The sequence below is a fragment of the Haliotis rufescens genome, unplaced genomic scaffold, assembly GCF_023055435.1.
Source record: "Haliotis rufescens isolate VD_foot unplaced genomic scaffold, xgHalRufe1.0.p SCAF_20, whole genome shotgun sequence".
Classification (NCBI taxonomy): Eukaryota; Metazoa; Mollusca; class Gastropoda; order Lepetellida; family Haliotidae; genus Haliotis; species Haliotis rufescens.
The window spans coordinates 18,810,488-18,827,007 of record NW_025963891.1 but is presented as its reverse complement, the minus strand read 5'-3'; the positions used below and the strand labels follow the sequence as shown (position 1 = coordinate 18,827,007).

At 39.5% G+C, this 16,520-nt stretch overlaps 1 protein-coding gene across 2 annotated transcripts in view; it reads left to right on the top strand.

The window, feature by feature from the left end:
- Positions 1 to 16,520, top strand: part of LOC124133022 — a 228,303-nt gene that overhangs the window by 42,857 nt on the left and 168,926 nt on the right. For both annotated transcript variants that reach the window (XM_048400914.1, XM_046497225.2), the window contains exons 20-25: positions 142 to 256; positions 1,273 to 1,429; positions 3,188 to 3,252; positions 3,485 to 3,622; positions 4,090 to 4,238; positions 6,911 to 7,023. In XM_048400914.1, the coding sequence (XP_048256871.1) occupies positions 142 to 256; positions 1,273 to 1,429; positions 3,188 to 3,252; positions 3,485 to 3,622; positions 4,090 to 4,238; positions 6,911 to 7,023 (737 nt within the window). The remainder of the gene's footprint in view (positions 1 to 141; positions 257 to 1,272; positions 1,430 to 3,187; positions 3,253 to 3,484; positions 3,623 to 4,089; positions 4,239 to 6,910; positions 7,024 to 16,520) is intronic.

The following is a 16,520-nucleotide window of genomic DNA, read 5'->3' as shown; positions in this document are numbered from 1 at the left end:
GTATTTGTAAACCTGTCACATAATTAAAGTGCACTGAACACCATGTCCCACTAAAATTATGATCATGATCTACACACAATTGTATCCTTCTCTATGATTCTATGGCAGTCGTCTGTGATTGTGTATTCTCTGTGTGGCCAGGGGGTGCTGTACCCGAAGCCGTCGTCCCAGACTCACACCCTGCTGTCCCGACTGCGAGGACTCTGGACTCACGTCCATGACTCAAGGAAGAAGTTTGAAGAAACACCTGACACTGGTGGGTACTGTGTAGATGCTGACACAATGTCACTGTCAACTGTTCTGTCTTGAGTTAGGCCCAGCTGATATCAGCCATTGGTATGGTTATAACAGGCTGCTGTGATGTATCATGTAGCTGTGGTATTGCTGCAACATTCACTCATCAGGGACCGGACATTTATTGTAGGGTGGGGTCAGAGGTTTTTCATGTAATAATGTACTGAAAATAATGACCCTCCCCTAATTCTTGTCATATTTTGTTATGACCTTCTCCCAGTGTTTCAATTTTCATGAACCTCCCAAATATGTGTATTATTTTATATGATTATGTCATATATTTTGGTGATGTACTCCTGATTCCTATCGACATCTCCCACCACCTAATAAATTACCAGTCCCTTTCATAGGGTGTTTGTGGTTCATTCTTCACTCTTGGCAGATATGACCTGTGAAGATCCGGGGAAGAATAGGTCTTCAGCGAACACATGCTTGCTGTAAAAGGCGGCTGTGCTTGTCATAAGAGGCGACTAACAGGAACGGGTGGTCAGGCTCGCTGACTTAGTTGATGCATGTCATCGTATCCCAATTGCGTGGATGGATGTTCATGATGTCAAATACTGGATTGTATGGTCCAGACTCGATTACATGTATTAACAGACCGCCATCATATAGCTGGAATATTGTTCAGTGCGGCGTTAAATAACAAACAAACAAACAAAAACCTTGGCAGATATGGGTGGGTGAAATTATCTGATAGTCAGCAAAGCATATGACACACCTAACCGCTATATCTAGTCTATTATCACTGACCTCTTATGTGATAAAACACCTTGATGTTAACACATTTCCAATTCTCAATATTTGATGATCTATCAGCAAGTTATTGCCAGATCAGTCCAAATAGACAATGTGGCATTATGGAAGTAGAATTGGTAAAATATCAACACTACTCCACACTCCTCGTACTGCACTATATAGAGGTTATAGAACGTGGAGCGAGGTGACACTGTAGGTGGGAACTGTTTTGTGTTGCAGGTTTCCTGGGGAAGAGTTTCACAAGACATGTCAACAGATTCTGGAACTATGTTGTGAAGGGTGCATTTGGGAGCCTTCTTTTGTCTGTTGTGTTCCCGGTTTTCTGTGTTGTGATCTCCGCTGGGTCACTAGTCCTGTCTATAACATCACCACTCTGGTAAGTTGGAACACTTGGGACAAGTAATTGCATTGCATGTGTACTGGGGCGGTCACGATTACTCCGATAACCGGTTTTGGTTTGATTACAATTTCTAAACGGTTCAATAATGTGCAAACAGAGATTTCTTATACTAGTTTCATATTTTTTTATCATTTTAGGTTCATTTGTGAAACTATCAATATTAATATTGTCACAATCTGATGTATTGATTATAATAATAATAGGCTGTTTATATTGCGCATATTTCCACACCACTCAGGGGCATGCTCTAAGAGCTATTATTACCCCGGTCACTGGATCAATGTGCACTCAAGAATGATTCTCCCTAGGGAGTATACAACCCTAGCTGCCTGTTAGGCTCTAGAAGGTTAAAACTACATTGCCATCTCATCCTACCGGGTACCCATTCACTGCTGGGTGAACAGAGGCACATTTCGAACAAAGTCATTTGCCCAAGGAGACCCCACATGTGTTACATGTGCTCACTCACTCAAACAATTATTATGGGTGATTAGGGTACATGTTACCAGTGTTGACTACAGTGTGTATGTGATGGTCACACAAGACTTAACTGTGCTGCGCTAACTTGATGTTGCATGCGACACAACCACTACACAATGCTAGGGGGCATTGGTGGCCAAGTCATATAAGACGCTTCCCTTGGGCACATCAGAAACCTACGATCATGGATTCAAATCACGTTTCGCAATAATTGTATTTCCTGGGTTTGTCGGGACCTTTACCGTGATGGTGTGTTTCACCTAAGTGGTAAATGTTTGAGACCTGCATCACTTCAGGCTTTCCTCCCACATTAAGGTGATATAACTGGAAAACTGTTCAAAGCACTTAACTTAATTCAGCGATTCACTCGCGAAACCATGCTACGATGTAAGTGACGTACAATGAGACTGAGATACCCTTACATTACCCTTGTGTTCCACATGTTGTAGCCAACAGTCTGTGCACACCATGTGTTAGTCAGGTCCGTCTGGTGACCCACGCACTGTAAGAATGACAGTGATACAAAACATCTAACCGAACCATCTTCCATCATCTAGTAGGGCTGGGATGATACACCAACTGTGTGATCCGATACATATCAAGATGTATACCTTGCTCTCAATCCGATACGTATCACGATACTTGCATGTGCTCTTATCTGTGGTGCTGTAGCCATCATTTTCACAGACAGGCACGGTAAATACCTGGCACACTGACAATTTACAGTTTGCAGTGTCAGGTATGGCGCAATGACTGAAAATATTTACATTTTCACAACTAATTAGTGTTTGGTGTAACAGTTATAAGCAATCATAGGAATCAATATTGTTTACTAAGTGTGTCTGTGATCGATACTTGTATCAAGATGCCCTGCATGTGCTGCTGTACATCCTTGTGTATATGATTCAACTTGATGACTTGAGTGAACCATACTGTTGTACGAATTCTATGATTCCGGGGTAGAATAGGTCTTCAGCAACCCATGCTTGCCGTAAAAGGTGACTATGCTTGTCGTAAAAGGCGACTAACGGGATCGGGTGGTCAGGCTCGCTGACTTGGTGGATGCATGTCATCGATCCCAATTTGCGTGGATCGATATTCATGATGTCAATCACTGGATTGTCTGGTCCAGACTTGATTGTTTACAGACTGCCGTCATATAGCTGAAATACTGCTGAGTGCAGCGTTAAGCAACAAACCAACCAACCAACCAATGAATTCTATGTCTGCATGTTCTCTGTGTTTCTGTTCCAGGGTTCCGCTGGTGACTCTTGTAGTAGAGGTGGGCTTCTTCCTCATCTTCGACTGGGACTGTCCAGGTAAGAACATTAAAGATGTGTAAACAATTTGATGCATCTTTTAAAATTGATTAGAAATGAGTGACAAAAAATGTTTGAAAACACTGGCATTAAATCGAAATATAAATGAACCTTGTATTAAATTCGCTAAGAATTGTATTGGTAATGCCTTCACTGTGATAATCTTACTTCGATATTTAGTTTGTGAAGTGTTGTATGTAACGATCCTGAGGACGATGCTGTTTGATTACAGACGATCACAGCAACAAGATCTGCATCCTGCTGGAGGGACTCATCTGGAGGATCCTTCTGCAGGGCTGTGTCCAGCCAATCGCTGCTGCTCTGTTTGGCGCCATCTGTTGTCCCCTGGCCTCACTAGCCATCATCCTGTGTATGTACTCTGTCTGTCTCCACATGCAGTTCTTGAGATAAATGGTTCAGTCGACAAGTTGTTGCGAAACTCCTTGCATAATAAATCTAGAGTTATGTCCCTTGATAAATGGACTTTGCCGAAATTAGCCTCCTTTAACTTTCAACGACAAAAAGCAAAGCTTCTTGCAGAAGATGGTGAATTCTTTTTTTTCCTTCTTTTTTTTATAATTAATATTAAAGATAAAAGAAAAGGAAAAATGTCAGGGTTTTTTTAAAATAAATAACTTCCTTCCTCGGTCTTCTGACTTTGAAAAATAATAATCTTGGATCCAACAAAGAAATAATATGGTTAAAGAGTGAAATAACAACTCTAATATTGTGACAAAAAGCATTTATATTTTCATAATGAATATGGAATATATTTGCCTTGTAACATTTGTAACAATGGTGTCCAGTTGCTCGTTTTCATGGAAATGTTGTTTTCAGTTGGTGTCTTGCGCCGTGGTGGGAGAGGATTGTGGGATACACTCATGTTTCATGCCGTCATCAAGAGTAGAGGTCGAGTACCGGCAGGAGATGGGTTCGTCGCTCGTCGAATCGCGGGTCCTGGCCTTGCATCTAACTACTTCTTCCAGGTGTGTTATCTGAAATATTGAAGGGCCAGTACATCCACCGTTGTAAAGTATTTTTTGCAAACGGATAACCCCTGAGCTTACTTGGCTCTATTATTCTGGGAGGGAAGTTTTTGTTCCATTGACCACGCCGTGGGTGTAGGCTTATCACGTGACCAGACTTTTCTCTTGTTTGTTAACAAACGCATTTATTCTGAAATAAGAACAGATGGGCCCAGTGCAAGCCTTTCAGTGCTCTTTACATACTGTTTTGCATAATCAGTCATGCTACAGTACTACAACTTACTTTGTAAGGTGCATGACACATCAAAGTGACCATATTGCTAGCTCTCTGTAGGGTTTCGATGACAGCAGATGGAGCCCTACAACCAATGTAGACAGAGGATAAACACGCAAATGGAAATTTTTTTTCATGTTTCCAAACTCATTAAAATCAGATCTTTGTACTCGCTACCGCTAAAAAAAGATCTGAGGACATCCCATTAGGGGTCACGTCAGAACGACCTTTCATCCGACCAACCAGAGCGTGGCTTACCAGATCGTGAAAGTGACAGTCGGAATCTGTTTTCTAATCATGCACGAAATATTAAACACGGGGTATTCTGAACGACAGTTACAGGTTTTATGATTATATCCATACAATCTAGGCCATCTATAAGCCATTCCAGAGTGTTCTTATCAGTAATAATTTTTTTAATCGAGAATACGTCAAAATATTTTTCGAAGCGTAGTCGCCATTTTGAAACTAGTGTCGTAAAGCTCAAGAAAGCTCCCTTCTGATTAGCTAAGGTAGATTTCTTGTCAGTCATTTCATTGGTCGGTCAAAATTCGCGAAAGGTCGTTCTGACGTGACCTGAAATGGGATGTCCTCAGATCTTTGTTTAGCGAGACAAAGAAATAGCGAGAAATAAGATCTGATTTTAATGAGATTGTCATGTTTCAGGATATTTTCTCAACTGAAAGTTACACATTTCTTGACATATCTTTATCTAAATGAGGGGCGGTCGGGTAGCCTGGTGGTTAAAGCGTTCGCTCGTCACGCCGAGGACCCGGGTTCGATTCCCGACATGGGTACAATGTGTGAAGCCCATTTCTGGTGTCCCCCGCCGTGATATTGCTGGAATATTGCTAAAAGCGGCGTAAAACCATACTTACTCACTACTTATCTAAATGTGTAGATGAAAAACACATGCAATATCTTGAATGGACTGTGTAAGATGCGACGATGTGGCAGAGGTACTGGGCTGGCCTGAGGGATCTCTTTAGTCAGAGAGTGCAATGTGATTGGCTTTATACAACCAAGACATTTATATTGTAATCTAGGCTTTTACAAACACTGGCTTCTAATCCAATCAAGCTGGCAATTAGTATTTTGTAACTCATCCAGAACAAAACATCATGAGCTTTCTCTTCAATTTGCCGCTAATAAAAACATGACTGAAGCGAAATATTCCGCGCAGCGTTTGGGTTGTGGGCTTCACTGTGTGGAGCTCTATTGTTTTGTTGTAAGAATTGAATCATACATGTCTCACTCATGCATGATTTAAATACACCCAGAACCATCGACATACTGGCCCTTTAAGTGGAGGGGAAATTCCATTGCAATTGGGACAGATGGTCAGAGGATGAGGTAGGATGAGGGTCCTATTTGGCCCCACTAGGAGTGTCAAATTGTACAGTTGAGGAAAGCTTTGATATATGGGTATGAAACTCATCAGACATGTCAAAATGGCTGACAACTCACCTGTTGTATCCTTACATATGCATGTTGTGTTGTCAGCCAATTGGACATGTCTGATGAGTTTCATACCCATATATCAAAGCTTTTCCTCAACATATGACATATCTCATAACTTTTGTAACAATTTGTGAAGGTTTCACTTGATTCTTAAGGTATATGGGTGGCAGAGTAGCCCAGAGGTTAAAGCTGAAGACCCTGGTTCGATTCGAAACATGGGTACAATGTGTGAAGCCCATTTTCCAGTGTCCGCTGCCGTGATATTGCTGGAATATTGCCAATCTCATTAAAATCAGATCTTACTTCTCGCTACCGCTAAACAAAGATCTGAGGACATCCCATTACCAGATCATGAAAGTGACAGTCGGAATGTGATTTCTCATCATGCAGCCTCGAAAACTTTAAAACGGGGTATTCCGAACGATAGTAACGGGCTTAACGACTGAATCTATACAATCTAGACCATATATTAGCCATTCGAGAATGTTTTTTTGTTCAGGTTTCAAATTTTTAAGCGAGAATTTGTCAAAATATGTTTCGAGGCATAGTCGCCAATTTGAAATTAATGCCGTAAAGCACGAGAAAGCTGCCTTCTGGTTGGCTAATTGCATGGATCGATGGTCATGATTTCAATCACTGGATTGTCTGGTCCAGACTCGATTATTTACAGACCGCCCTCATATAGCTGGAATATTGCTGAGTGCAGCGTTAAACAACAAACCAACCAACCAACCAACCACAATATCAATCACTGGATTGTCTGGCCCAGACTAGATTATATACAGGCCGCCGTCATATAGCTGGATTATTGCTGACTTGGGCATTGAACAACAAAAACAGAAAGCTTTGTAGACTGACAGTAATACAATCATTTTGCATGACGTTATAGGCGACTTTGATGCCTGGAGTGCAACCCCACTGTCATTTGTCTCCTCAGATTCTCCCGGAGCAAGCCCTGGCTGCGGTAGAGGCCCGTCTGGAGCTGGACGAGTTGGAGGCGTGGAAGATGTCCGTCCTGAGGGTCATCGAACAGCCACGGGAGGACTACAGGTCAGTCTCATTACCTTGTCTCACTCACTCACTCACATGGACACGGATATCTCCAGGTTCTGGGGCACAGTCCCCAGTACCTTATAAGAGTCACTACATGAGAATCAGATGGCTGACCATCTGATAGTGTCATTGTACCACAGTGAGTGGATTTCTGCTCATGCTATCAACCACTGGCTGACTCAGACTTGATATTTGAAACTATTGTGATATAGCTGGAGTATTGCTGACTCAACATTCACTCACTCACAGAACGCGGAACGTCCAGGGTTTGATCCCTGGCTGTGTCATACCAAAAGACGTTAAAAGATGGTACTTGTTGTTACCCTGTCTGGCACTTGGCATTTAGGGGCTAAAACAAAGAGTCGGAGTCAGTATACTGTGTCTGAGCGGGGTATTCATGTTAAACTGCAGCATGGTATCTCAGTGGGCTAGCACTATACATTGGCATCAGTCCGGACTAGTACAGGCAGCCACACACACACACACACACGTGTATGCACGAAGCTATATAAGTGCAATCTACATTTAACACAATTTCACCTCACCTCACCTGGCTCACTTACAGCAGTGGGGAAGATTTCACCTTTCCTACTGACCTGGAACCAGTAAGAGCAATGAAACCCATCCTTGTTCTTTATGTGTATGTACAAGTCCCTTGGTAGAGGATTGTTCCTGCAGCAAAGGATTTTGCATCAACAGGATCTGACTCTGAGCTTCAGATCACTTGTAAATATTGTGGGCAAGGCAACTCAATACTGAGCTGGTTGCTTGAAACAAACAATTCCTTTCTACCAGTTATAATAACATGATAGTATGTTGATCTTATTGTATTACTGGGTAACACGGAACGGCTGTCAAATCTATCTTTTTTTTCAGATGAAGAATATTGTTACTGTATTTGACGTAATACGTGTCCTGGGCGCTCTCAAATTTAGAAATAGGGGGTTCCTCTTAGAATATTATTTTTGTGAAAAAAGCGGAGTTGAAAGATCGTAAATTTCATGATTTATGCTGACAGCCTGAAATGTTTATGTACGACAGATATATTTTTCCAGAATTTAATTGCGCATATATTAAGGTTGCATATAACACATGAGTGCGTATTATACACGAATAAATAAGTCTTGTGTACATTGATCAGTCGGAAGATGTGCTAATTGGGATTGTTCACTAGCCAATACATTAGCAAATATCGCCAGGGGCGCTTATTAGAGCGGGGCACATATTATGTCAAATACGGTATACTGAGTGTTCTGTACAAAATATAATGTGTGACTCACTTCACTCACACAGGATTGTTGCCAAGAAGAGAATTTATCATTTTTGTCTAACATGACGGAAAACATTGGACTTGTCTGGCTGACCCTAACAATGGTTTTGTCTTTATGTTATTTAAGAAATAATTGACGAGTGAGTGTTGTTTTCGCACAATAAAACACTGCAGGGAGAATAAACCATGAGCATGATTAGGTATAGATTAGCACATTAGATAAATGTTGGGTCACATGGTGTATGAATTCCTTTCTTGGCATGACAAATTGTATATCACACCCATTTTGTGTCATGTACAGTTATAAATCGGAAAAAATCTCATGACATAGATTGTATCAGTATTCTAGAGTTTTGTCATAGAAAAAAGGTGCTGTGGAAAACTGTGGACGTTTTGTATTTAGTGTTATGTGTTTTCTTTTTTTCATGAAACGTGTGGATTATGTGGTTTACATCACCTCCTGTTTTGGATTATGCATAATCAGTATTCATACGACCTAGGTTGGGTCAAAGGACATCATCCAAACACGTGGATTCTTTTGTAACCAATTTCAAATGGAGGTAGGGGTAATTCCACTTAAAAACATTCCAGAAACTATCATAAAAAAGTTAATGCATATAATTACAAGTAGCCATGACATAATGCATAATGCAACGAGTCCTGTAATCGATCAGTCAATGAAATATTGTGCTTAGTTTTGCATAACTAAACAGTCGACAGGGGATATACATTACAAGATTTACCGATACCGCGATAATATAGAGCCAGCAATGCTTGAGTCATGCTTTACTGGAGAGTTTTCCTCCTTACAACAACCCCTATACATCTAAATCATTCTGGCATACGATAGGATGACTTTGAAGGTCAAGGTGACTAACGACATCAATAACTTGACACTTATTTAAAAGGATTATCAAGACATGCATGACCTTAGACAAGGTCTCCAGTTGTTTTTACTTGGGTTGACTGAGTGGAAGGTCATGGTCACCAGAATGCAAAGTGGCCATTATGAGATAAAATATGTTGAAACTTAGCAAAGTTCTGAATGCTTCTATTCTATAATATAAGAATGTATGTTTCACTTTTGAAAATATGTACATTAAAACTGCTTTGTAGTTTTCCACTGCCATTCATAGGTATTATAGATATACTTGTGCTTTGTGTGAATTTGGATGTAATGAACACATTTTAACAGTCTCTTGGAGTTTGTTCAAACCATGTTTTACTATATAAACATATAGGGTCATTAACAATTGCTACTATGCATCGATGTCCATCTCATATTGTTCTACCCAGGAGCTTGTGCAGGCTTGTGTGAGGGCTGACTTATATATTGATTTTAAGAAGAAAGGGCTCATGTTAGCTGGTTGAGTGAAGTGTCCGTAAAATCTCAAAGGACTATGGAGTTTTGGGTTGGAGAAGCCTTGCGGTGTAAATTTGATCCTCACGCTAAAGTTTGATTTTCAAAGACGCCTAATTAGCCTTGCTATACTGAATGATAAGTACATGGATGTATAGTAAGTCTATCCTTATAATAGGCAAGTCTAGATAACTTGTTCTTAATATTTATATAGTCTAGGAAGATATGATTTAAACTAATAATCATTTCCTTTGAGACTTGCGCAAGTCCAGGACCTAATGAGTGAAGACCATTCTCGGTGTTCATAATATGGAATATATTATTCCGGATAACATAATAATTTCAGATACAATTTCTTCCGACCATTGCATCAAAATTCTTCGAAGTTGTATCATTGGGTACGTTTTTAACTGAATCACCGGTAGATTGGGAGGAAACGTTTGCACAGCTGATTGCTATTTCCGGCTTAGTTTACGAGAAAATACACACGGTAATCTTAATCTCTGCATATAAAAAATGCCATTGGAGAGCAGGAAATACATTTTAAATGGTAAATCATCATAACTAGTGATGTTTTATATCAAATTTCATACTTTTATTGACCAAGTTTGTTATACCTGTTTATTCACCTGAATTCGCTGAAGGGATACGATAACGCTCATCAGTTATTTGGACCCCGAAGGTAGCGTTGTTTGTTTTTTAAAATGTCCGCACAGAAAAATTTAAATGTCCGGTAAGCAATATTTTAAACCGGACATTTGAGATTCCCAATCGGACATGTCCGGCGCATATTACCCCTTTCTGGACCCCTGGTTCATATTATATGAAACTTAGCTTACTGCTATGATGGGTGTGACACCCTACATTCTCACTCACTGTATGTGTAGATTCGCAGAAAGAGTGTCCTGTGAGTTCATCAGGAGTGGTTTCGGTGGATGGATAGAATAGTACACATCACAAATATCAGATTGTTATAATTTTAAGATTTCACTCTGTCACCTTTTAAGTCACCAACAACAATCATCATCATGATCATGATTCTACAGCAGGGTCTTTGTCATATGGATCATTGTCATTTTGGAGCACAACAGAAATATAGCCAAGCAACCTTTCAGTATACAAAGAAGTACCCTTGGTGAAAATCGTGATACAGAAATTGACTCTAGCTGACCACTGCATGGCACTAGAGCGGCTGGGCAAGTTAGTTAAACAGTGTGCAGACTGTTTTCCTGCAGAATAGATTGTTGTTATTAGTGGCAACTGTGGAGTCGATATCAAATGGATTTTATTAGAACACATGAATCTCCTCCTCACAACAAGTGCAGTCGTGATTGATTTCAGCAGATTGGCATACTGGAAATCTGCTGAGGAACTGGTCTCTCTCCCTGTTGAGCAGACTCCTTAGTGGTTTCAGTGCTGTGTGATGTATTCTGTAGGGCCAGGGTACATTTGTATGTTCAGAGACCCTGCACCACAACAAGCCCTTCAAGGATGCTACAGCGAACCCCCATTTGGAGTCCATACAGACAGTTCTGTCTGTAAAGGCTGCATGTGTTCAATAGAAGTTGTAGCGGGCTTACGAAGGGTAAATTGGCTTTTTTGTATCCTGCATTATGTTTTATACCACGAGCAGGAGGTACGCATAAAACCACATGTACCCCGAGTGATCCTGTTACGACAAATGTATCTTACCAACATGTTTTAGTATAACATTGTAAAAGAATTAGAACAAATTCAGAATTGAAAAGAAACAGCTGTTTGATTGAACTGAAGTTAACTTGACTTTCATTGATTTGGAAAAAGTATGTAGCTTTTTGCTTCGAAGTGGGGTATAAGGGATTTGTTCTGCTTCGCAGAAATCCATACACAGCTGGACTTGTTTGTGGCGGGGGATAAGGGATTTATTCTCCTGCTGAGAAATTTATCTCTCTCCTAGACGGGATACATAGTATTTTATCAAGATCACATTGACCAATCGAATCTCATCATTCTGTCATGGAGGTATGATAAGGGATATTAAAGTTGTTGCAATGAAACCCCATGTACCCCGAGTAATAATGTGACAACAAATTTATCTTCCCTATGTGAATCTGCTATTGTGAAAGAATTAAAACAGATTCAAAATTGATACAATACAGCTGTTTGATTGAACTGAGGTAACTTGCTTTGTCGTGACTTTCATTGGCTCAGAAAAAGCGGGTGGCTTTTTGCTTTGAAGTGGGGTATAAGTATTGATTCTCTTCTTAAAAATGAATTTCCCTCGCAGGCGGGATACATGGACCAATCAGATCTTGTCATTCAGACATAGAGGTGTGATAATGCTCTTTGTCAATGACCCTTTATTCGGGTATTCGTTAATGTGGACAAGTTCAGTGGGAACAGGTCCGTTTGGATTAACAGGTCTCAGTTTTTTTAACAGCTGGGTGATGATAGGTGCTAAAAAATATGGCTTTATTCACTTTAATAGTGCCACGGGCCATAAGAAATGATCAAATGAGGGTATTTATTAAAACCCTAAATAAGTAAACTTTCTTTTTAGGGATCAAGAGAACATCACAAAAACTTATTTCGTTACTGAAACTAAAAATAATCGTCAGTGAAACTAAAAATAATCGAAATACATGTAGATACTAAGCAATTATATACACCTTCTGCTTCTGTAATAACAAGAAAATATTGTCCATGCTGACTGTCACATACATTTTCAATCATAGTAGGGGTGCTTAAAAAGATGGCTTTCAGACAGATAAAGATGGCTTACAGATTGGTCTAGACGTTGGACACAGGGTGCTTATAAAGATGGCTTACAGATGGGCCTAGAAAGTGGACAGGGGTGCTTATGAAGATGATCTTACAGATTGGTCTTGAAGTTGGACAGGGGTGCTTAGAAAGATGGCTTACAGATTGGTCTAGAAGTTGGACAGGGGTGCTTATAAAGATGGCTTACAGATTGTCCTAGAAGTTAAGACAGGGGAGCTTATAAAGATGGCTTACAGATTGGCCTAGAAGTCGGACAGGGGTGCTTATAAAGATGGCTTACAGATTGGCCTAGAAGTTAGACAGGGGTGCTTATAAAGATTGCTTACAGATTGGTCTAGAAGTTGGACAGGGGTGCTTAAAAAAAGGGCTTACAGATTGGCCTAGAAGTTGGACACGGGGTGCTTATAAAGATGGCTTACAGATTGGCCTAGAAGTTGGACAGGGGTGCTTAAAAAAATTGCTTACAGATTGGCCTAGAAGTTGGACACGGGGTGCTTATAAAGATGGCTTACAGATTGGCCTAGAAGTTGGACAGGGGTGCTTATAAAGATGGCTTACAGATTGGCCTAGAAGTTGGACAGGGGTGCTTATAAAGATGGCTTACAGATTGGCCTAGAAGTTAGACAGGGGAGCTTATAAAGATGGCTTACTGATTGGCCTAGAAGTTAGACCGGGGGTGCTTATAAAGATGGCTTACAGATTGGTCTAGACATTGGACATGGGTGGTTATAAAGATGGCTTACAAATTGGTCTAGAAGTTTGACACAGGGTGCTTACTAAAGCAGGGGACTAAATATGGTTATTATGCTATTCATTTCAATTAACCTGATCATAAAGCAATTTTCAACTGATAATGAATTATTAAGTCATTTCATTCATTTGTTGCAAATTGTTTTGTCAACAGGAAAGTAATTGAGTAATTTTTTGGAAATTCAAAAAGTAAAAACTTCATATTTGTTACATGGGATGTTTTTATATACTGACCTTAATGTTCACTATGTCCCAACATATGATATTGCCATTACGCTATCGGTGGATGACGGTTTTTAATGTTCATCAGTTTCCATTTTATAGATCAAGATTGCAAGATGTTACACACAGAGGCCTCACTCGTCTGACAAAGCATATGATACTTGCTAAACTCAGAACTTTATCTGATACTTTTTTGAATCTTGAATCTCAAAAATTCGTGTATAAAACGCCATTTGCAATTTGAAAAACTCTCGTAATCAGTCATTTAAATCTTATGACATTACACCCCAAGAAATGTAAAATATGGTCAATTTCCACTTTTTGTTTTTTATGTCTATGATTTAAAACTATATTTGTGAAAAAGAAATGGTAAAAAGTTAGTTACAAATTTGTGATACTTCCCATGGGCAAGTCTTTCCCAAAAACGCTTCATTTGTGATCTGCACAAATGAGATTGGGCCTCATAACCTGAACTGGTTTGTTTCCATCCTTCGCCAATTATGCTCGACTTTTTTCACCACTGTCACAATTAACGTAACCTGTGATTAAGGATGACTCAGTGAGTCATGTTCCTATTATCAATCACATTATCCAACTGAAATCCTGGGCTGGCTCATCTGTCCGAAACCTGCATTTGCTGTTTGATTGCCAAGTCCGTTGCGTCTGTTTCACTGAGTGAAATGTCAAGTTCTGTAATCTCTCAATAAGACTCCATCAATTTCAGTTGTCAATTTCATATTTATTATGTTCATTGCGTGACGCATAAAAAATCAGACAATTTAGTTTGATTGTATGAAGTTGATGGTAACAGGTGGATGAAAGCTGGCATCAGGAATGAAATGGGACAGTTAATGATTTGCTGAGCAATTGACAGGGCTCTTGGTCACTGCATGAGGCTACTGGAACTGATTTCAAAGACATGTCGAGAATTCTTGAACATTAGGACAGTGCAAAAAATGTTAATCAAGGCAGTTACGTTACAACAATATTGTCCAGAGCAACAGGGTCAGTTGACGATGGTGATGATAACGGCGATGATGATGGCGATGCCGCGTTTGAAATTGGCATTAGTCCTGTAGTCTTTGCCAAACTGCCCAATAGTTAAGGTATAAGGACTAGTAGAAATTTGCCATTATTAAGGGTTTTGCTATATGTTATCATTATAAGGACTAGTGGACTAAAACAGTTAGTTTCTATTGCTACAATGATGATGATGGTGATGATGATGATGATGATGATGATTGATGCAACAGTGTCAGTTGATGTTGATGATGGTGACAATGATGATGACAATCGTTTTTCCACTCCTCTTTCAACTGCTGCTTCCTTGCATAATTATTATGATATGATTCAGTTCTTGTGATCATCTGGAGAAACATAGAGTGTATTTGTACCAACACACCAGCAGATATCCATTGTATCTTAGACATTTATCAAAATTAGATCAATGTTGAATGTAAATGCTTCTAAAAGATCGTCAGAAAGTTAGGATATTTGAAAGTAAAATGGAGTGGTGCTAAAAGTATTGCCAGGTGTATGTATTATTTGGCCCATTATTTGACAGAAGCATGTGTTTTGTGTTGGAAAGACAGTCCCCAGAGTGGAAAGAAGTTTAGGTGATTCATTTGTGTATTTGAATGTCAGGGCTGACAAAACTCCTTGTCTGTCTTTGTTGATAGTTTAAACTTTTGACTCCATATCCAGGTAAGCTACAGTGTCATGACATTACTTTTTATGATTTGTTAAATGTGAAGCAGTATGAGGGTGTTGGTTAGTTGGATGTTTTTGTTTAATGCCGCTCTCAGCAATATTCCAGCTATATGAAGGCTGTCTGTAAATAATCGAGTCTGGACCAGACAGGGTTTACAGTCACTATGTTAGTGGTATGGAGGAAATTACAAAATTCCTCAGATATCAACAAAATATTTATTTCGTGATAATAATATCATGTGAATTACGACCCTGTTGTGCGTAAATCCATGATTGACAGTTTGGTGTCATAACACTCCTGTTCCAGCCACACACAAAATGGCAGGATACTATTAATTAATATCTTATCTCGTTCATACTTCTAGCCTACTGACAGGAATGATTATCGCTAATTGACGCCTTCATTTACACGACATACTTCCAAGGGAGAGCACTCCCTAACCATAAATATCATCCCCACGATCATAGAAGCGTGAAACCGAGATAACTAAGCTAATACAAGTGCAGTCTGTTAGAGAGTGCTGATAAGAAATTATATTTATGTTTGCTCATTCATTTTTGATTCTTGTTGATATCAGAACAAAACCGCCACTCATAAGAAAATGAAAGCAGCGTTATTAGCTATTCACTCAGCAGCTGTTTTGTTTAAGACAAGGTTAATTGTTTGATGATATTGATGCCATTTTTGCCTGTAGAGAGTGACCAATTTGTCTTTTGTACGTGGAGAAACTGACAACTCTCCATCTTTAGTTGTCAATCATCTCATAAAGAAATCCCAGCAGCCTTTTTATATGCAAATATCAGCCAGTGAAATCATAGTCAGAGTTGCATAATGTGGTCTTGATCCAGTTAGTTATTAAGTGCGATTATTTCCCCTGTGATTGGATGCTGTTCTAACTGATTGATTGGCTAATCAGGGGCTTTAGAATAATGATTAGTAATGACCTGTAGCCATATTGATGGCATAATGCCCTTAGGTTGTCTCTGGCAAAGCATGATATTCATGATGATTCGTCTGAAACGAGTATACGAGAGCAGGTTGGCTGATAGGTCGTAGGAATCTGAATATACCGGTCAAGTTTGTTGATTGGCCTGATAAAAACTGAATATACAATGTAGTTGGATAAATTGGAGTAGAAACCGAGTATAACACAGCAAGTTTGTTGAGAGGTCTGATTAAAACTGGATATACTTAGATAAATGGGAGTAGAAACCGAGTATAACACAGCAAGTTTGTTGATAGGACTGATTAAAACTGGATATACTTAGATAAATTGGAGTAGAAACCGAGTATAACACAGCAAGTTTTTGGATAGGACTGATTAAAACTGGATATACTTAGATAAATTGGAGTAGAAACCGAGTATAACACAGCAAGTTTGTTGATAGGACTGATTAAAACTGGATATACTTAGATAAATT